The sequence below is a fragment of the Synchiropus splendidus genome, chromosome 1 (genome assembly GCF_027744825.2).
Source record: "Synchiropus splendidus isolate RoL2022-P1 chromosome 1, RoL_Sspl_1.0, whole genome shotgun sequence".
Classification (NCBI taxonomy): domain Eukaryota; kingdom Metazoa; phylum Chordata; class Actinopteri; order Syngnathiformes; family Callionymidae; genus Synchiropus; species Synchiropus splendidus.
Window position 1 is genome coordinate 66,368,828 of NC_071334.1, and position 23,061 is coordinate 66,391,888.

At 41.2% G+C, this 23,061-nt stretch overlaps 1 protein-coding gene across 2 annotated transcripts in view; it reads left to right on the forward strand.

Moving 5' to 3' along the window:
* Nucleotides 1-3,312: 3,312 nt before the first annotated feature.
* LOC128748178 (gamma-aminobutyric acid receptor subunit gamma-3-like) overlaps nucleotides 3,313-23,061 on the forward strand; it is a 103,160-nt gene continuing 83,411 nt past the window's right edge. For both annotated transcript variants that reach the window (XM_053846662.1, XM_053846672.1), the window contains exons 1-2: nucleotides 3,313-3,719; nucleotides 3,892-4,043. In XM_053846662.1, the coding sequence (XP_053702637.1) occupies nucleotides 3,520-3,719; nucleotides 3,892-4,043 (352 nt within the window). In that variant the 5' untranslated portion in view covers nucleotides 3,313-3,519. The remainder of the gene's footprint in view (nucleotides 3,720-3,891; nucleotides 4,044-23,061) is intronic.

Here is a 23,061-nt window from a genome sequence, read left to right on the forward strand (position 1 = left end):
AGAAAATGCAGTTCAAGAAGAATCCTTCATTGTGATTTTTTCAGAGATGAATTGTATGTTTTTATTGCCACAGGGAGAAAGGACCTCCTGTGTGTGTGTAGTCTCAGTCTGTTGGTACGTGTGCTACTGTATTGGACCAGGAGCTCATGGAGGGCGTGGGTTGTTCAGGATGCTCCTTAGTTTCAGGAGCATCCTTCTCTCCATAACTGTCTCTAAGGAGTCCAGTTTCACCCCCACCACATCACCAGCTTTGCGGATGAGTCTGCTGAGTCTGTTAGTGTCAGCCACCGTTAATATGCTGCCCCAGCAAACCACAGCGAACAGAATGGCACTGGACCCCACCGACTCATAAAACATCCTCAGGACCAGAGCCTCCTTAAGAAATAGAGATGACTCTGTCCTTTCTCTCAGTGTTCCGAGTCCAGTCAAGTTTATTGTCTATGAGGACCCCAAGATATTTATAGTCCTCAACCATATCCATATTGTGTGTGGGACAAACAAATGAGAGCCGACACCCGTCCTACATTGATGGGAAATCAGAACATAAACAAGAACGTTCAGTCATGGGGCCGACCGTGGACGTGTCCATACTGTATGATGTCACCGCCGGTGTATATCTTCCATCTTTGGCCGATGATGTGTCCCACTATGTGTCCCACCCGAGATAACACATTTTCTCTAATTTTATATTTGTATAAGAATGAGAGAAAAAAATGAATAACTTGATAAAGAATGAATATAAATTGTTCTTAAAATAGATATAATCATCTTTATGTCAGTCAAAGAGAATCATGCCTCCTCCCCCATCCCTTTAGACCCTGCTGCAGTCTCATCTGCTGTCTGTCTGTCAGAGGTCTTTTCTTCTCGACTGCGGTGGCTGCTGAGCTCTGGCAACAAATTTCAGATCGATAATGTGTACTTAATCCCAAGCATGGGGATTGAGGTAGACTTGGACTCCTCACCTGGGGGTCTCACACAAAAGTAGCAACTTATAGAGACTTGTATTTTTCATCATTTGTTTTATGTTGTGAAGGTGTATTTCAAATAGCTAAGTAAAACATCCTAAGCAATGTCCCATCCTGAGTATATTCACCAGACACTTCGCAACTCAAGTTGAGACTTTCAGTGAGCTACCAGGCCCTCGAAGGAGCGAGAAGTAGCCTTTTGTTTTTATTCATTAAACTAGACCATAGCTCTGCAGTCATCTAGTGGCCTTTCACACATGTCACTTCCTGAGTCCAACATTGCGTTCAAATCCATAAAATGAAAAATAAATAATTTCATCCAAAAGGGAGCTCATTTCCTGCAACCTGATCGGTTTGTGGCAGTGGTGTAGCACCTCAGCTATCCATCATCTGTGGCTAGTGAAGAAGAATCTTGATCATCCTCCCTAGTCGCACATATCATCTTCCTTCTCAGGTCCCAGTGCTACCACCATGAATTAGCTGTCATCCTCACCTCCTTTTTTTCCCTGTTGTCTACAAGACTATTTGTAGAGCATGTTCCCCGTCTTTCCTCTCCATTAGTCCAAGCCACCTGAGTCTGGCCTCCGTGACAGTCTCCAAACATTTAGCCTCCTGTGTCAGATCAACTGTCTCCCAACCATGGATCATGGCAGGCCTCACAACTGTCCTGCAAATCTTCCCTTTCCCCCTACTGGCAATTGTTCTGAGGTTTCACAAAACAATTTCCTGATTTTCAAAGCTAAGCAGATGCCGCTATTGGTTTTAAAATGATGTGAGATTTCATTGAAATAGTGCATCAAAGCCAAATACAATATGACATGCAGTACCATTTAGTGGCCTCTGAAATTAAGGACAGTGTTTTTGAAACCTTATACTTAACATCTATAACACACCCATGACAGTCCTCTCTACACCTACTCCACCCTGTAGCTTGTTCACCACTCTTGATGTTGGGGGAAAAAAATAATAATAAAAAATAAATAAATAAATAAACAAAGGACATTTGTGATTTACTAGTTTTTGCCTGTTCACCATTCCAATTTTTAGATATATATGTGTTGTCATCATTCTCAATTGCTGAATGCAAGAGTTTTATTTATTGGTTTAAAAGTTGACGTGTATGAATTTCATTAATGACAGTTGCCTCGGTTCATAATCGACAGGTTAAAAAGCACGACGTGTCTCTTGATGGATTATCAGTTAATATGAATCACTCGAGGGGTCAACAGTCAACTCGTTGCATCGCTGCAGAGAACATTTATAGTTATAGCGGATTACAGATCTATCCACTGGGTGGCAGTGATGCATCTTCACTGGCAACTGTTGTCAGTCGTTTATCTCCGATGCAGCTTCGCAAATCATTTGCAGAATGAAGAAGGGAGGGGCGCGATCTGGATGGGCTGTGGAGAATTAGGATAGCGCCGACGAACATGCCAATTCACAACAATCCGCCTTTTCTTGGGCGGGCGTCTCAATCATTCAAGTTTTTATTTAGTTAAATAAAAAAAAAAAGGATAAAATAAACAAATAAGTAAGTAAAAAAAAATTGCGAATGTTACAGAAGTTAACATATGACTTATTATAAAATATATATATATATATATATATATATATATATATATATATATATATATATATATATATATATATATATATATATATATATATTTAAACTCTCCTATTATACTACTTCTATTATTATTATTATTATTATACTAATATTGCTATTACACTCTCCCCCGAGCCCAATAACAGTGTTTGTGTTATTGATAGTAACTAGAAATGCTAGATTTGTTTTATTTTTAAACATTCGTCATACAGCTTTAGGTGTGGCATGGATAGAAATTGTACTGAGCAACAATAAATTCGAATGTGATTCATATATTTGGTTTATCATTGTTTTGAAGAAGCGGCCGATTAAAACGGGTTTACTATCACGTTTAATCATTTTAGGAGTGGATAATTGTCAAAGCCATTTCACTTTTTTTCATAAGCAAAATGTTCATGTAATTAACATTGAATTATCCCTTTTGTTTACTTCACATTTTATGTCGACCACACTATGATCTCAACCTGTGAGTCGCTGAGGAATGTCACGTTTACATTATTCAATGATCAAATGTGTTCCAGAATAAAACTAAGGACAATGGATATTTAACTTGTTTTTTTTTTGTAAGTTATGACGTCATGTGGATATGTTGTAAGTGTAAGCGCAAACCAGAGTGCGGTTGACTCATACAGTCGCGCGCGCACGGTTCTCCTCTGCCAGGTTCACCAGCAGCAGACATCATCATCATCATCATCATCATCTTCATCATCATCCTCATCTCAGCCCGCTCAGGCAACAGATAGAGGAGGGCGCTGCTGGTGCTGGCTCCCGCCGATCTGACTCCGCGCGCTCGCTGATCACCCTCATTGATCGTCGGTGTGCCCCAGAGGGAAGCCCCCTCCCCTCCCACCCCACCTTTCCTCCAACCCACCCACCTCCTGCACCGCGGGTGACACGCAGAGGAAAGTGTGTGTGGGCGGATGAGGAAGTTCAGAGCTGGAATTGATGGTCACCCACCTACTGTACGGACTTGTACGCAGCGTCGGCAGCAGCAGCAGCAGCAGCAGCGGCGGCGGCGGCGGCAGCACTGGGGTCTCCAGCCACCCTCCCCAGAAAAGATTCCTCCTCCCGGTGATCCGCGCTTATAAAATGACAATCAAGTTTGGGGTCATTCTCCTGTTTCTTCTGCTCGTCCACGGTGCTCGGTGAGTCCACGCTTTTCTGCATTTAAAAGTTGATCTAGTTGCGACACATTTCATGGCTCACGCGTTACACCTCATATTAAACCACCCCCTTCCCAGCCGAAAGTTTTCTCATCGACCGTGTTTAGGATGAATGACACCCCCTTCATCACACCTGTCTCCCCTCCTCCTTCAGCCCAAATCAGCTGGAATATGGCGACGACGAAGATTTCCATGACACCGGTGTCAATCAGATGCTGGTGCCCAGGTCTCACCAGGAGGACGCCACTCTGATCCTCAACAACCTGCTCAAGGAATACGACAAGACGCTGCGTCCAGATATTGGAGGTATTTATTTTCAAGCTCTTGGCAAGTTCGAGCAGATGCCACTGACCTTTGACCTATATAAATATTTTTGTTCATGGTGTAAACCACATTTGTGAACTCTCACAGTTCTTTCATGTGTTCTAAATGTGAGTTGTTGTTGCCCTGGTTTCGGCTTGTCAAATGTTCTTAAGAACCCACCTTTCGCTCTGTGTGAGCTTGACACTGATTACCCCACGTCAAGGAGGTTATGCTTTCGATGGCGCCGTGTGTCTGTCGGTGTTTTAATGGAGGAGTTGGGATGACATTTTCAGGAAATATGAGAAATAGGACATGTCACAAATGATTCAATTTTTGGAGTCATCCAGCTCACCGTCAGGAATTTTGAAAAACATTCTTTATCGGTGTAGGTGTGTGTTTCTAGTTGTAGCTAAGGTTTCAATCTTCAATCTCAAAAACAAGAGGAAATGTCGACTTCAAGCAAACAGCATTTGTATTTAGTAGCTCCTGAGAGTGACTCTGTTCAATGTGCAACACCGATTTGATTAAAATCTCTTTTGGCATTACATTATCGGCATGGTTTACAATTGTTTGGCGCAACTACGTGCTGCTGCTAGCTGTTTGCTCTGTCAGAGTGTTAGCAAAAATCCAAGTTTTGTCGTGGTACTAAAATTGCAACCATCATATCAATAACCAGGAAGATATTCCACACACCAAAAATAATGAAATAATGACAAAAAAAGGAAGCGAATCCTGTAAGTATAAAACAATTCTGTTTGTTCTCAAAGCTTCAGGAGACTTGGGATTATATTTTCGTAATTTTATTTTTGTAGTTTTTCAACAGCAGCGGTAGAGTTGACTAGTATGCTAGCCATAGATAGTAAGAAAACAACCATAAGCAATGTAGGCCACCGGCCTGACCAACATCAGTATTCTCTTTAATGCAGTGAGGTAAATAGTGAAGGGGCACTTCACGTGGCAATTCATCATCAAGGCCAGGTGCCGGTGTTGTGTATTGTATCCAGATATAGCCGGTAAACTTAGCCCCTTAGCACTTTTGCTGTAATGAATCCACCATCTGACGGATCAAACTGTAGCACAATGAAATGGTGTCCAGCTTTACGGCTTCTCTACGGACTTCTGTAGGTGTGCTGCGACTGCAGACAGAAGGAGGCGTCAGATCTGCCATCCTCCTTTCAAAATAGCAGTATTTGTCATTATTACTTAGGTACTTAATCTTGTACCCTTATTATGGCTTCTTCTGCTGCCGATGTTAAGAGCCCACTTGATGACCCTCTCTTCTCTATGAGGCTTTGAACAACTGTTTCAATTAAAACCACAACAGCCCATCACGAACAGACAATACGGAATTATGCGGCCGGCACATATGGCCAATGTGGGCCATGACCCTTGGGTTGGACGTCGTCAATAACAGGAGAATAATTAACCTTTTGAGTGTCACTTACCAAAAACTTTCATGTATTAGTGATCTTAGAGGCAGAAGTGATTGTATACTTCTATATGAAGTTTATAATAATAATCCATGTCAGGCTGTCAAGCGTAGCTGTTATAGAAGCATAGCCATCTTCTGAGGTAACTAAACGATTAGTTGCCACTTTCAGTGTTGCTATAGTAACCTCCTTTCCTTTCAAGCTCGTAATGTCTACCTTCCCAAACAGTTCCAGAAAACTATGAATGCATACACAGGCAAGGTCAATTTACTGCACAAATCATAAATGGATCAAGCCTCCAATTGTCTTGAAGTTCGAGTGACGCTAAGTACAGTGGGACCTCGGTTCTCGACCACAATCCGTTCCAGGCAGCCGTTCGAGAAGAGATTTGTTCGAAATCTGAATCGATTTTTCCCATTACAATGAAAGGAAAATGAAATAATGCGTTCCAAGCGTTAAAATAGTCTTTTGTAGCAGTGAATGTAGAGTGTGTGCTGCAGGTGGCTGTTCCTCTATGTGTGTGGCCGCTGCATGTGGGAGGGGTTGCCGAGTGAGTGACGTCTCTCCAGAAGTGAAGAGGTGCCCGGTGCGTGTCCAGCTCTGAATGTGCGCTTCTGTGCAGTTTGGCTGTGACAAAGTCATAAACCAAGTCACGCTCTGTCCCAGACTGGCCTCATCCCTGTCCCAGCTCCAGCCCACAACAGGACATCAAACCCTGGAGTGAGCGCTCCAGCACCTCCCCTGTGACACTCTACCACGGTCCAGTGCGGAGACAGGAAAGGTTTTACACCTCAATATGAAAAAAAAGTCAGTAAATGTAGCTAACGGGACGTCTGCATACAGAGGCTGCGTTATACAGAATAACAAAGGGGGACGTTCGAAAACCGAGGTACCACTGTACCTCCATGCCATGACCATGAACATCAGTGCACCATTGGTGCAACCACCAGTCATGATTTTCATGAATATCTTTCAAGTGGAAAAACTACTATCCCAAGAATCAGAAGCGACACTTCAGGTCCTTAACTTTTAGTTGCAGGTGTAACTATACGTACAATATCATTTTCAACGAGTCTTGTTCCTCCAACCTGAACACAGAAATACTCCAGTCACACAGTTTATTTTTTAGTTTATACTAGGCTGATTTGCTGCCCCAAGGAAAGGCCATCTACAGACCTTCCATGGAGGCTTCGTCTGTAACCAGGCGGTGATCCATAATTGATGCATGACCGCAAGCTAAATCTTAGGTTTACTCTGAGACAGAAGACCTTGTGATCGATGTACTTCATATTGTTTTTTATATTTTGCAGACTCTCTTCCCATGAAGCTTTCGATAGCAACTGTCTGGTTGCAATTGAACCCTTTTGTGTAGTTCTATTTCAGCATGAATGTGACTCACCATGAGCTTGGCACCTTAAAATACCACGTTCAATGTGCTTGGTCCCATGAATGAAGCATGGTCTGTTGACCTTAGGTGATCCACTGGATGATGCCATTGTGCCATGTACTCAGAGTGATCAATTGATGGCTCCTCTGCATTGTGATTCAAGGCTCATTGTGCTGTGAGGCAGAGGTCAATTGTTGACTTACGTAGCTACACACTGTCAGAGTCTTTGGTCGACTTCCTTTAAAAAAAAACAAAAAAAACGGCTGAAACCAAGTCCAGTCAGCTCCACTACTCTGTTTCCTCCTTTCATTTCTGAGTATTCTTGATGATGCTGTGCAGCTTACAAGTATTCAAATATTCTTGATGGTGGTCTCTTAGTTGACTGAGACAGTCACAATGTGAGCATTTGAAACGCTACATTTAAGTGTTTTGTGTGTGAGCATTATAAAACTGAGGGTGCTAGACCTGTTTGTTTTAATCACGTCTTGGTTTCAATTTTCACAATATTTGATTTGAGGTTTTATAATGAATTAGTCATGATCAACCTCTTTTCAGAATTTGACCTCAGAGTGATGAAATTTATGTGGAATCTGTGCCGTTGAGCTGAAACATCGGGGTGGAAGTGCTCCAGCGATGAGGCACTTGGAACTCACCTTGCACACTGTGTGTGGTTAGCATCGCCATAATCCTCTTTGCATCCTTAACCTTGTCGTCCCTCTGTTTACTCTCATAAGTTATTCACTGAAACGCCTGTTAAAAAAATGAACACGTTCTCAAATTTCAATTTGCTGTCTGACATGGCTGACAGCTACGAAAATGGTCATTGATTATTTAATGGCAATATGAGATTAAGATGTCAACCGTCCCGTTTCATCTGATTTTTTATTATTTTGTTTAATTTAAATATAAGGTGTCCATGTGGCAAGTGTTTGTCCCCAAGACAGTCGCCGTGCACTTTTTGCCAAATAGATACAAATGACTGTGTACTCACCTTGCAAATACTTGGTGGATCTTTCGCTCAAAATTTCACAGATGAATAGTGACTTTTTTTGAGGTAATCATATAGGTCATCGAGCACATGAACTTCTGAGGACAGCACCCACAGAGCAAGTTCAGTGCTGTAAGTGGATTATGCCCCTCATTCAAAAGCCTTGCTGACAAGATGGACTGCTCAACGTTCGTATCAGCAAACCTGACAACCCAGAATCTGTGTTTTTGCGCAGTCTGCTGTCCTCAAGTGATCTCTTGGGTGAAAATGCAGGATGTCATGGGCCTCGGCCCCATCATATTTGGCTATCAAGACGTGTTTCTTTTATATCCTATATCGACAAGTTTAGGTGCAGAATATATTATAATAACAGCACATTGGTACAACATAGTAGCTACTAAACTGATACCCTTCACAGAAAATGGTACTTATTTTTCTGCGTCTTTATTTGAGAGAAACTGTAGTCTTTAGTCTGCACTTTATTCATTTGAAACATTGGGTGGCAGTTGAGCATTTTGGGTGTTTGAAGCAAACAATTGACCAGCAGCTTATTTATTTATTTATTACTAGTCAGTCCTATGACTACAATGCTTCCTCTTTTTTGATCATGATTCCTCATCATTCATGATGTCAAGCATCAAGTGAGGTCATTGTCCACCTGGTGGCTTGGTGCCCATACCACCGAAAATCCTCTCCACTCTAAACTGGTGGGGTGTCCAAGAGCCCATATGCGGTCAACGCTATGGATGATATAGATCTGGATGAAGGACGGAGACTTTGTCTGTGCTCTGCTTTCACAAAGCTTATGGATACGGTCCAAACGGAGCAGTACCACCGGAGACCGTGGGGGCATTGTTGCTGTAGCTACCCAACACATACCTCGAATGAGACACGGAGAAGAATAGAATAATAATACATTCTCCGTCCTCCTGTCGCTATATATGTAGCAGCCGCACCGGCCACCTTCTCCTGCAACACTGCCTCCGTTTTCGTCTTTTTGTGCAAGAGGTACTTTTGATTTAGGGATTTTCCGTTCAGGATTTTTGCTGCCGTGCAGATCACCACCGATCACCGATACGGATCACCATCGATCACATGGATTGACAATGAATTTGTCATCAAAAAGATGAGAGTGAGAGCGACAGTGTTGGGGGCTGTAGCATCTGTATATCCAAAATAAAGCGTGTTGCCACAGGAGTGAGATCTTACAGAATGTTCAGTACTAAAACTGAGGGCATGTTACATAACAGATCTATTAGACTGGTCCTTTGTTGGTGTTTTGGGTGACTTTTCGTGGAGTTTGGCTGACTGGTTCCAACACGGCATGATTTCAGTTCCGACTCGATCAGTGTGCTGAGTGGAGAATGTTTTTTATGTCTCTATAATTGAACCCCCCAAAACACCTCTTGGGAAACAGTTAATGCCTGGTCCACTGATAACGCTTCTTTTTCGACTTTCAAGCTCATGATCACCTTTTGAAATATGAGTCAATACCTAGTTAGATGAGCTGGAGTGACTTGCGATTTGAAGGTGGTTAGTCTATTAACTGTTATATCTGATCAGATAATGGACCAAGATCAGCTCATGCACAGCTGATCGAGGTTGAAGCAGCAATATAGTGAAAGACAGAAGAAGACTGAAACCGTGTCGAGAGTGTGGTGCAGTCAAGGGCTTCAGGTTGTAAAAGGTCAATTGTCTGTCCAGAGGGGCAGGAAACAAGTGGGTTCTACAACAGCTGCTTCTTTTCATCAAGAGAAGTGAAAGCGCTCCAGGTTCAAGGTACACACTCATCACCAGAGTTTGCTTGAAGTGAGTGATTTCAGGTGTTCTTTCAAGAATGCTAGTGTACGAACTTTGTCACCAGTAAACCTATTTTCTATACTTACTGACGGAATTGCTTCAGGTTAAAAAAACGGTTTGAAAACAGTTGGTCCATCAAAATGTGGCTGGACAGACCATGCTCTCTCACTTGTCTTTGCTGACTACGCCCCAAAACTGAAGTGGTTTTGGCAATAGGACACATGGACAACTGAATTAAACAGTGTGCTTGTTTGCTTAAGAGTGCTGGTACTATTTAAGAAAAATATTGAAGATAATCTTCAGGAGATGCAAACCATTGCCTGCTGTCATGAAAACATGTGTATGGATTCTCACTCCCAAGGCGTCACATAGCGACTGTCATTTGCTTCCTACATTATGATGCAGAAGACAGTCTCCAGCGTTGCATGCGGACACATAGGACTTTCAATTGAAACAGCGTTGTGGCCTGCCATTACGCTCTGGGCAGTGCGTCATGTGTCAGGTTGCATGTTGCCATGGAATGGCGCGCCTTTCACTCTGTATATTACAATGTGTCACGTGGTATCTAAAGTTTCTCAAGTGATTGTGCGTTTCAGTCATAGTGACTTTGAATACACTGACGGTAAGGAGGGAGCCATACTTTACTGGGAGCTGCACAAACCAAGTTGCACTTCAGGCATTGTCTTGACGAAAGCTTCCTATAAGTGTGTGTCTACCTTCGCCTTAAAATTGATCACAACATGTCTTGAAGTCTGTTCTGGACTGACGTGTGACTCAATCTAGCAAAACGAATACTTCAGTACTAATATGGAGGGATATATCTGCCATCATGGGTTGAATACAAAAAACAAATTGAATTAGAAAGAAAATAAAACATTCAGAAAAATTGTGTTTTGATGCCCTGTTATTAAGGTTTGAATACGAAAAAAAAAAAAAAAGTTTTACATAGTATTTTTAAAATGTTTTTTGCATTATTTACTTCTTTTATATTGTATTTGATGGCAAGTTGCACCTTAAATAGCTTGTAGAGCAGTGTGTTGTAGCTGCACCTTTTCTCCTACATGACTAATCCACATATTCATGTGTTTTTACAGCATCAGAATATCTATGTTGCCTCTAAACGTCACACCTTAAACCGCAGTCCTGAGTGCTGTCAGTCTTGATTCGGCTTCACCCACAGAGCAAGGACACGCCTCCAAGGACATTTCTGTGCCATCAGTTCTAAACTCGTAAAAAAAAAAAGATTCGTAATCGGAAAAAAAGTTTCGAATCTGAAAAAACTTTTGAATTTGTAAATACAATTTGAAACAAAAAAAAAACTCACTCAAGCTTATTATTATTTTCATCCTGTATTGAAATTTTTTTTAAATGCTATGTAAAACTTTTTTTTTCATATTCAAACCTTAATAACAGGGCATCAAAACATCATTTTTCGAAATGATTGTTTTTTTTTTCAAATTTAATTTGTTTTTTTGTATTCAAATCTCGATGGCAGAGATATCCCTCCATATACTTACTGTAAAACAACACTTGATTGTTACGTGTTATTGAAACAGACAAATGTCACTGTTTCTAATCTAGTGCACATCAATCTATTCCCATCACACCTGCTGCAGTTAATGCAGAAACTGTGATCTTTTTAAAGCCTGTGGCTGTCATGTTTAAAAAGTATGAATATTTTTCTGTCGTCCAAAAAGAAGGTGTTGGTGAGAACGGGGACATGTCCTAATCATTCATGCGAACGTTTCACCGTAGGATGGTTTTCCTGATGGCTATAGACGAGTAGTCGGTGCAGAAGATAATCTGTGGGAGAGTGGTAGGTCTGGCTTTTGTTGCCAAAGGGGATTCCCTATCACTCTGAAGGACTCCGGTTCGCTGCAATCTTCGATGGGGAAAAAAAAACAAATCTCTTGCTGATGGGTTTGGACTGAAACTCACTGATATCGCAGTGTGTTTGCAGCCAAATTTAACAACTAGGAAGATTGCAAATGAGCTGTTTGGTGTGATTGCTCACACTTTCTCAACAGTGTGTTTCATCTCTGTGGCTTTCACTTCATAAGCTTTGAAATTAGTGAAAATTTCCTGACACTGTTAATTTTGTCTGCAAATGTGTTAACTTGAATTAGACTTTGCTGATTTTTTTGTGACGCTGTGTTTCAAATCAAAAACAGATGTTCTAATTCTGAGCTCTCTGTGTGACACAGTCATTGTTCCCAATATTTATTGCAGTTAGTGCTGCAAAAGGTTTGAAAAATCTGTCATCTTGATAATATTGCAAGTGTTTCGACACGATTCTTCTCATGAACTATGGTGTAGGGCTGGGCGACATTGTACCGTTACCGATATTTACTGCTATAACCAACCTCATTTTGTGCATGTCGGTAAATTCATTTTTTTTTTTTCTTTCATAAAAATGAAAATAATAAACTTTTTAATCTGTTCTGACTGTGTGTGCAGTCAGGCAATGTGCATTCCCTATAAGACCTTGTGTGTAGTGCGTGTAGTCACGTGACGCCACCCATCCAGTAAGAGGAAACATTCAAGATATAGCTGTCACAAAATTTACAATGTCATTCACCCCAACATCAACGTCACCTTTGCACTCTCCCATCACAGCAGATCTAAAATATCGGCCAACTGAAAACCTTGTTTCATGCTTGTGCATGATCGACAGCTGCAGCCACCCAGACAAATGGCTTCTGTTAATGTCTTTTAAAGGCACCACAAATATGTTCAGGAACATACTCAACGAAGCAACCAATTGAAAATAAAATGTTTATTTTCAGACACAACTCAAATCATAACTTTAGGCAATGTTTACCAAGGACCAAGGTAGATGATGCGGTAAGCTGTGCCATGCTAACTTAGACGGAGCTGCTCAGTATCCTTCCTCTGAGGTTGTAACACCATCAATATACTCGAGGGTTGTTGTTGAAATTGTTTGGATATTGGTTTAAGCCAGATCCTAGTCGGTTTTCTTGTGCAGCCTCTCTCTCTTTATGATGCTTGCACTGAAACAATGTATCTCAAACTTTTGCGGCAAGAAGTTGTTCATGCACATTGCAATTTGACTCCAGAAGTTTACTGTCAGGTGTTCTAGCACCTAGTTATTGAACATATAAACAGCTTTGTGCATGTATAAAGAGTAAACATGCACACATGCATTTATCGTTATGGAGGTAAACAAGCCAATTTATCATGATATTGATTCGCGGTCAAATCACTCAGCCCCCGACTTTTCAAACTCAATGATGTGGAGAAGCACAAGACATGTCCATGTTTGCTCTCTCCATGAGATTAAATTGGGAAACCCGATTAGCATCTGTTACGGGGCAATTCATCGAATATGATAAACGTGAATTGATAATTTCGCTGGGCTCGATTTGAGCATGCATGCTTGTTGGATTCCCTGGTTTTCAAAGAGCTGCCCGTCTGTTTAAGACGGCTACCTGTTACTCTATGCACCGGTCTCGTAGTGATCCAGTCTTGGAGTCGGTTCCCTCTGTGTCTTTGCTAGAATGCGCAAACAGTTCAGGCTCGTGGCAGGCGAGTTAGACTTGTGGGGAGCAATGCAAGATACGTTCTTGGGGGATAGCAAACAAAAATATTGATAAGACATAAAGGTTTTATGTTATTGTTATTATTATTTTTTACAATGGGTGTACTTGCATAATAATGATATTTTATAGTTACATCAGGTGTTAAACCTGGTCTTGGCAGTATTATTGTTTATCTGCAATACTTTATGTGACAATGAGTCATCTGGAAAAATTAGTTACCTAAACCTTATACTCTGCAATGCACGCTGACACACATAACAGGAATTATAGACAGTCTGCATTGTATATCTGCATTTATTTTTTCATTACTTAGACTTTGGTGTGTCAATGAAATATTTACATACTGGCTGCTTGTAGTTGGACACCAAGACAGAGAGCACTGCATTTATGAAAGTTTCCACAATTTCAGATTCAGGTGGCAAACGAATGCTGCACCCGACTCCAAAACACCGATGGATTCAGTCTTTTCTGACTCCGCTTAAACGCCACCTGAGAAAGGCTGGTCATCTAGCCCGGTGAAATTAATAATTATTTTTGCTTCGCTTTCTGAATGTCACGCTCAGACCGCCGGGTGTTGCTAAGCATTTGCTGCGCTAACAGCCTGAGGAACCAGCGTCTCAAAACTCTCTGTGCTCTGTCAATTGCTGGTGCTTTAAATGGCGTATTTATCTTATGGCGTCGAAGCCTTTTAATGCGCTTCCCTGAACAGCATTTTCCCATGTGTGTGCTGCAGGATGCAAACTTAGCATTACAGATTGAAAGAACCTTCACAGCAGACGTGCTGCCGCAGAGTAAGCAGCGAGTAGGGAGGAGTGGACGCATCACAGCCAGCAAGCCTTCATCAGAGTGCCGGCTGTCACACGTGATCAGTTGTTGTGATCGGCAATGACAGGCAGTGATCGGCAATCACCGGTCACCAGGCTTTTAGCTAGGAGGGCATCTGGGCATCTGCAAAACATGAAAAAATGGACGCCCGATTCTCGACTGTAGCTTGGCCGCCAGATGTCGCCATATACCACCGCAATCTGGCGACCAAGCTACGGTTGAGAATGGGGTGTCCCACGCCCAGACGCCCTCCTAGCTAAAAGGTCAGGCTGATATTGGCTGATCATGATCGGTGGCCGATCGATTGGAGCATCCCTAGATATGTGGAAGTTCTTGAAAATGCACACTTACCTCAAATATTAAGCCCATGTTTTTGAGTGGTTGTACGATTGAGTGTTCCTGAACTCATCTGTGATACTTTCTTGAGGTGGACTGGCACTGTGGGTAACTGGTAGAGAGAGGATCAGAAGAGCGGGAAATCTCAACTTTTACAGCAGCGGTTAGAAGCTCTAAATTCCTGTTTCAATCTAATGCAGCTTTTTTATCTTATTTTTGAGCATCTGATGTTGTTTTACATACTAATACACTGTCAGGATAAATATGTGAAATATCAGATATGAACCTTACATTTTCACTTGTAGAGAATCTGCCTAATTTATACAAGAGGATATTTTGTATTAGGTCTGACTGGCAACAATACCGCGGCCGAAGCGGCGTGACTGATTTTAATCTTGAGCCCTGAGGTCTTGGTGCAGTTTTCAGTTTACCTCAGAAGAAAGGGATCCTCCCTCCAGCGCTGCCGGCGTCATTAAAGATGAAACTTTGATTAGATCTAGCTGACGAACCTTGCTGTCGTTCTTCAAATGTTAATGTCTTCCCAGGACAGTGTGTGAAAGAGAGTGCGCTAGTAAGTGCCAAAAAAACACACTCCCCCACACACACATGCAGACAAACACGCAGGAACACACACTGTGAGATGACAGCGAGTAAAGACAGATCTGGGACATTTAAGTTGGTATAAGAAAAGAAAAGGCAAGTTCAGTTGAGAACTGCTGAAATGAATCCTGCCTGCATGCACGCACACCCACATACAAGGAATCAAGCACTTTCATTTCACATAGTTTAAATTGCAGCTCTCCTGCGGTTGTTTGTATATTTAAACCGCAGCTTCAGTTATTGCACAGTACTTCAGTACTTGTCTGTCAGACTTTTTTTTAATTTAATTCATGACATTTGTGACAGTTTTAGGTGTTTTTCTAGGAAATAATGAAGTCGTGTGATGAAGTTGTGATGCCCACATAGCAGCCTTTATAATATGACTTTTAAGAGACGCCATAGTAACAGAAAGGTTTGTCATCACTCTCTTAATGTAATAACAGGAGAAATAACTGAGGACCTTCACGACCCAGAATGTCAAGTGCATCCGGTCATTTCACAAAGGAGAAATGAAAGGACACAACACATTTTGAGCAAATGTTGTTAAAAAATAATAAAAAGTTTCAAAGTAGTATTTAACAATATTCAAGTGTTCTTAAATCATCATTTACAACAAAACAATCAGTCATGTTGATGGATTTGTCAACACATCGGCGTCATAAGCTTAACAGACAAAGCTGAACGTAAAGTAGAAGCCAATATTTGTTGTTGTTATTGTTAGATGTCAAAACTGGCCTAGTCTTAAGGGACCATTGCAAAAAAAAATAAAAATATTCAATTATTCGAAAACATACGCCCCTTCTGTTGTGCAGGTGTCTGCATTTAGAAAGTTTGTGCTGAGATGAAGAAACAGCTCCCATCACTGGCTCTGAGGCTGCACGTCCACTTTACACACAAGCTGTTGATGTGCTGTTTGTTTGTTTTGTTGTGGACAAGGTTTCCAACCAAGAACAGCACAATGTAGCAGATGTCTCTGGATCATCATTTCATATGATCCTGTGATAGCAGGAGAATATCACGCGATCACGATGGTTAAGAGTGACCGTCGAGATTTGCTGGACCGTTCAAATGTTTATCAACAGAGGCAACGTTTCCGTTTCACCATCATAGATTTGACTGATTTAATGGCAACAATGCTGCATAACATCCACTGCAAACCTGAAACCTCTGTCTCCCTCACTCACCCTTATCTGTGACGGCAACACTCTGTATACACAATATTTCTGTATCAACAACATGTATTTGACTGATTTAATAACAAAAAGGCTGTGTGACCCGCGCAACTTGCCACTTTGTCCGTCCTGCATGAGAGCGTTGTCCATGTGGAACAGTGAAAGCACTCAATTAATTTGAATCGTTTTGATTTGTATTTACAAAATAATATTAGTTCTGCCTTTTAAAAGAAGTTCCTCCATGGTTTCACAGTTTTTTAGTGGGAAACGTTTCATCCCAAGTAACCAAAGCAGAATTAAGTAGGAAGACAGGTAAAATTCTTGTTCATAAAAACCAGCGTGTAAAGAGCGTTTTACAGGTAAAGATACGTGAGGCTTTGTATTGAAAGGGTCTGTCGATCTGAACTTGAGTCAAACATTCAGCCTCACCACCTGAAACCCTCCTCCTCCTGTCACACCCCCCAAATCTGTGGAAAACACTGTAAATAGCCTCAGATGAAACACAACAGGCTTATTATCTGGCTCCTAGTGTTTGCATTCACTCTGTCTCCTACGGTTCCGTGAAGTCGGCAGCGAGTCTAATCTTCATATAAATTGGGTGACTGGTCCACTTGAAGGAGAAGACACCCAAACCCCCCTTTTTCGCCCACTAGAAGACGACAAGAGTTGTGCTTGACTTGAACAGATTAAGGGCAGTTCACCTCCGAGTCCGATTGTGTCTTGGTTCTTAATGACGACTTGTGTTATTTGCTGTGTTTTGAGTGCATGCTTGTGCACATTGTTTTCACACAAATTATGACTTTAAAAAAAGTATTAAATATACATCTTTTTTTTTTTCTCAATACAGAGAATGAATGAGTAAGATTGACATCTTTGTGTTCTGAGTCGTAAAAGAAAAACATTTGTAGCATCTTTTTAACATTTATTATCATATTTGTAATATGTATTATATTACAGTACATTAATATTTATAAGTAATGTTCATGTGGTCATGGGAATCCAAATGCTGGACTCAATTCCACCAATGGAATGGCTACAGCACAAATTTATGGTGGTTGGAATTCTCATTAAACATTCAAGTAACTTAAAATGACATGGCCGTTGGTCACAAGTCAGCTACGTGGGAATAGTTTTGAATCTATTGGTCAATGAAGTGAACAACACCACTCTATGACAAAATGTTTAGGCTTGAGGTCTTCTAACTGTAATTGCAATTGTTTAATACAACCTGAGCGTCTTTTTTTTCAGTTTTTATTGTGTTGTGTTTTTATAATTTTGTGTTCTTTTATACTGTTTTATCCAAGGTTTATGAAAGCGCCTATTTTAGTCCTGTTTCTTCTGTATTTGTCATTGCATATTTGTTTTTATTGTTGTTGTAAAGCACTTGGGTGAGCTGTGTAAAATAAAATTTACCTTGACCTTGTTTTGCAAATGACCATTGTTCTGTAGTTTTGCATTCAGAACCCCCCATTTCTATTGGTACAGTAAGGTGTTACAGCCAGAGTTTGGCACAAACAGTATATGGACCCAAAGGTGAAAACTGTGTGTAACAGACTTCAGAGAGGATCAGTGGTTTCGATGCACATCACTGACAGATGATGGACTGGGTCTCTTAAGAAGATTGATCCACTGAATTCATGGCCAGCAACAGATCATGGAAGCTGCAATTGCAATGTTCTCAAGTTAAAACAAAGCATTTGTCGTTACAAATTGTTCAGTAAAATCCGAAGCTTTTTAACCCTGAACCTTCTTCTGCTTTCGGAATTTTCCCATCAGGGCAGTTTCATCCACTTTAACCTATCATGTGCCTCCTCTCTTGTCACACATATTCTCTTCGTATCATTCTTGAACACAATCATAAACTGGCATATCACATGGACAAAAAAATCCTATCTTGCTATTACCGTAAGTTCCGGACTATAAGCTGCTACTTTTTTCCTGTGGAATGAACCCTGCGGCTTATACAATGATGCAGGTAATACATGGATTTTTACAAGCTAAATAGCATTCTGCGAACAATATACTGAGCTGCGTCAAACCGAAGAAATCACAGGCGTTTTATTTACATCAAAGAGCTCAAAGTGCGCTTTATAGGTGCATTTGCTGCGGGCTAAAGGAGCCAAGCGGAGACAAACGACCGAGAAGCAGCAACTGAGACCGTGTGTGGTGTCGGAACTTCAGACACGCAGGCGAAAACAGCACATTTTGAGTGCTTAAATGTAAACAAGTGGAACATTCCCAGTCGCAATCCAAGATGGCTTCCCTGAACATAATCAATGAGATACCCAAAACGAAAAGAACACATTCCGTGAATTTATGTTTAATGCGACAAGTTGTTGGCTGTTTTAATTCCTTGTTGAGTATTTCACTCTAATATTTTGTTGTTTTATGGTCCACTTTTGCATTACAGATTCATTTTAGAGCGTGACTCGCCCTATAAACGATCCACTCAGAGTTCATGTTCAGTTTCAGTTCCTGGCATCTGCACAATAACTCCGCTAGCTAATCTAGTTGCAGATTGTGTGTGTTGGCGGCCGCTGAATGTGACTGATGGCTGTTATTGTCCATAGCTAACAAGCTATTGATCAGCAGTGGCTGACCAGGTTGCTGCAATATCTACCGCCATTGTCTTGAGAAGGATGTCTGCTGCTGGTCCAAGGCATGTGAGTCCAGGACGGCAGGTTTGTATTACACCACTGTATCTATTTGCATTGTGCGCAATTTTTAAGCTTGATTCAAAAGTACTTTACCTTCTCCATGGTTGCCCGAATCATTTAACAAGTGTAATAATTTCACATATCAGGCACCTAATCTTAAATTAATTGTGATAAATACATGTCATAGTTGAGGTTTGAAATGTGACTGTGGATAAATCATTTGAATTCTTTCTTCAGTGTAAAGGGCTGCTGTATTGAATTGACTCTGCACAGAACGAATCAATGATTTAAATAAAGAGGACTGACTTTCAAGGTTCTGCGATAAATACATGGTGGGTTTTGATCTGTGCTGCAAGCTGGTAGCTACTTGCATAATGGACGCACTCCTAACAATCTCTTTGGTTCACAAGTTAATGGCTTTTGCATTTAAGTAGATTTTATGTTCAATGTTGGGAAATTGTGTCACTGGATTGGTGCAAATGAAGAAAGTCTTATAGAGTTGGGTTATATTCAGTTTGATTGATGGACTGTTTAAAAGCTCTCAGTCGTAGCATGGTGATGTGAGTGGGGCTGAAATGGTACACTATAATGGGGCATGCCAGTTGTGTTTCACTGCATCTTAAATGTGGAAATGAAGTGTCAAATCCACTTTCTGAACCTCAGCACATATCAAAGGACTTTAGTTCAGCGTGTATTCAGATAGTGCAGATCGGATTGAAGGCCAAAACTGCCCAGTCCAAGCATGTGCACCCCTACGTCATGGCAACGTAGTTCTCATAAATAGAAGGCTACACATTTTTACAATCCCCTGTTGACTCCAGATTTCCCTGAGTAAATTCGTGTTATCCATTTCTGGCTGTCTTAATGTTCTACAACATAGTTGAGCTGTTTCATTCTTCCATCCAGGATCAAGTTTCACAACTTGTCTTAGTGTGTCATAAGTTGCATTTTTTTGAAAATGTAAATGTGTCTCATTGCTCTGAGTCTTCACTACCCATTAATCCTTTCCCTACCTTTTCAATCATGGGTTTGTGAGTTGTTTGCCAAATCATTGCCTGTATTGTTGTTTCCCAAGAGTGAAATCCCATTAGTGCTCAAGCCAACTAACCAAGAGGTGTCAGTGTTTGGAAGCGACATTGCTTTGTTTGTTTCTGACCAAGTGCCCAACTCCACCTGATGTTTTTTTTTTTTTTAAGTTTCTGACTCTTTGAGCTTGAGCTGAATAACTGCTGTTGTCACAGATACGAGATTTATTTTTCACTGTTATGAAAATGAGCTGAGCTATAAGTCCAGGCCATTTTCTGATCGAATTTCCATCTCAAAGAGGCTCCAATTGGTATCCTCAAGGCAGCAGACGTCTCCATTATAGACGGGGCTGGTGGGTCTGTTATCTGCCTGAGGCTTGCTCAGTTGCATCTTCCCAAAGTTGATGGACAGTAGAAAAGTTTCCTTTGTCCACTATAATTGTTTTGTGAACCTGTACACATGGCAGACAAAACGCACCTTTTGTGTCATTAAATTAGTTAAATTTTGTATATGCGAATGAAAACAACACCACTGTAACTTCAGTTCAGAAGCGCCTGGCAAGGTGATGCCATCACTTGTCATCATTATTTCAGTAGTATGTGAGCACTTGAGAGAGAGAGAGAGAGAGAGAACTCTCAGGACTCCCATGTTAATAGGTTTAGCCTATTTAAATGGGGGTGTGGAAATGGCAGTACTCCAACATATGCGTGTTCAATTCCACATTCAGTGTGTTGATTGTGATATTCAAAGGAAAAGTGTGTGGATTGATTTAAATGAAGACATTGCATGTTTCCCCTGAAATGATGCCACTGAGAATTTGATTTGAGCCACATGCATCGACACGCCAACTTAGCTCCCTGAAGAACACTTGACAGGTCGATAGTTTCTTGCCTGAAATGAACAGAATTACGTTCATGCTGCCTGAAAATATGAACCCTCCTCCCTTCGGGCTCAGTTCCTGGATCCCGGCTGGAATCTGGCAGGCCTTTTTTTCCTTGATCCTCGCAGAGCTGACGTTTGGCACAGCGGTGCCACCACGCCAGCTAAAAGTACGATTCTCCTTGATTTTTATTCTCATCTGGTGACATATTTAGATCGAGGAACAAATAGGAATGTTTACCTCACATTCCGAGTTGAGAAGGTTTATGCTGTCACAATACTAAAATTGCAAATTTGATAACGCTTCCCAGGAAGATATTTGGTACTCAGTCCATTTGTCAATACCACGATGTCCCAAATGAATATGTAAGATGCATTGAAACAGTTTAGTAGTTACAAAAACAGATCAACTAAATGATTAATAAAATAAGAGTGAAATAAAATAAAACCCAAGATAATCCCTTTTTCTACTTAGTGGAAATAGATGCAAAAATAAACCCAAATATAAGTACTTGTTCTGACTGTGACTTCTTGTGTTTAGTTGCAAGTCAACTTTACTTGCAAGTCGAACAAAGAGCATTTGAATCAGGTTAGTGAGCTCAAGCCAGAAAGCTGCGGCTAATGGCTAATAATAAAAAAACCAAAGTTCATTCAGCAGTAGTAAAGTATGGTGAGGAACGGAAGCTTTGCTAACAGTCGTCATGGTGTCTGCTGCTGCGCTGCAAGTCAAAGTGTGATTCTCTTGTTGTAATGCTTTATTTTTCCCTGACTATTTTATGTATGTATTTAGTTGATCAGCGTTTTTTATTTCATGTATATATTTGATGATATTGAGTTTGCAATTTTTGTATCGTGACAACCCTAGCAGTACCGATACCACGGCAAATCAGTATCATATCTGCACACAACGTTTGAGTATCGATTCACCCGAAAAGTGTTGATAATTTTGACAACTGATGCACAGTTGCATACATTTTCTGAAAAGATACAAGTAACTGTGAAGAGCAATGTACAGGTCGAATGCCTACTTAAAGTTTGTCATCTAGTGTTGAAATGATTGGGTCCCGTTGATCATCTTGAGAAACTAAAATGACTTCCTTCTTCCCTCTCAACAGCGAGAGCATCGTTGCACAGCCTCACATACATGTACCACACCTACAGCATTCTTGAGCAAATAGGAAAGCAGAGAGGAATGGCTCAGTCATGCAGCCTGTTAGAGAGCAGGCAGATAGCAAAGTGGAGAGCATTAACTGGTAATAAGGATGAGCATGCTTGGGATCATGCCTGACACATTCCCCATCCCTGTTAGCGGTGAGCATTTTATCGATCTCAGCACCTCTTATGTTGGCTTCAGTCTGTGAGAAAATTGTAGGTGGTTAAAGGATCACAGCCAGGTGGTGGTGGTGGTGACAGTGGGGTCTCTGCTCAGCATCTCCATGGACTTGGTTCCTCCATTGATCTTTACATGACTTGTTGCCACTGCATAATAAGTGGCGTGGTGTTGCTTATCGTCACATATCAGTGTTGTGATTCCACCAGAGAGCGACCAAATACATTATTCATTGTTGACTTGATGGACGCGGCGTCTAATTAGGCTGCATCTTTTGGGTATACCATGAATTTTCGCTCGGCCCCTCCATCTGATCCGCTTCCTCTTGTGACCAGGAAAAACGGAAGAGTTTTAGACCGAACTGTTTGCAATTTGTTGAATGCATTTTGAAGTTTGATGTATTATTTTGGATGTGACTCTGTGCTTTCAATAATGGCTTTATACAAAAAAAATGTGATGTAAACTGATGCCACCTGTTTCAGCAGACAAAATTAGTTATCGAAATATCACCAAAGCTTGACATGAAGCCGTGCCTCTGCTGCGTAATGACAGTGTTTAAGGTCCTCGGAGTATCCTGCTTTGTGGGGAACAATTCTTCACAAAACACTATCCTTGAGAGGGACATTGTGGCGGCGTTTGGCCGGACCCCGCGAGGTAAGCGCCAGTTTGAGGATGATGACTTCAAAATAACTGGGTCATTATAATTAGGTTTCAGTTTGGTTCTGGTTAAGGTGAGCCAATTGTTTTGGATGCTTAGGTTAGAGTGAGAGGCTGGGGAAGTCATTACGGCAATGGGAAACTTCAAAACTCTCTCAGGCACTTGGGTTGCGGTCTGGGTGCCTGAGAGCAACGAGACGTAACGCATGATGCTAAAATGATGTAAAATACAAGTAAGCAAACACAGACAGTGGTAGCATAAAATAGACTCACACAGTCCAAAAAAATAAAGAATCATGGCAGACGAACGAAAACAAAGTCCAACTACCGCTGCTAAACAGAGGAAACAGTCATGGCAGACAGAACCAGCTCAC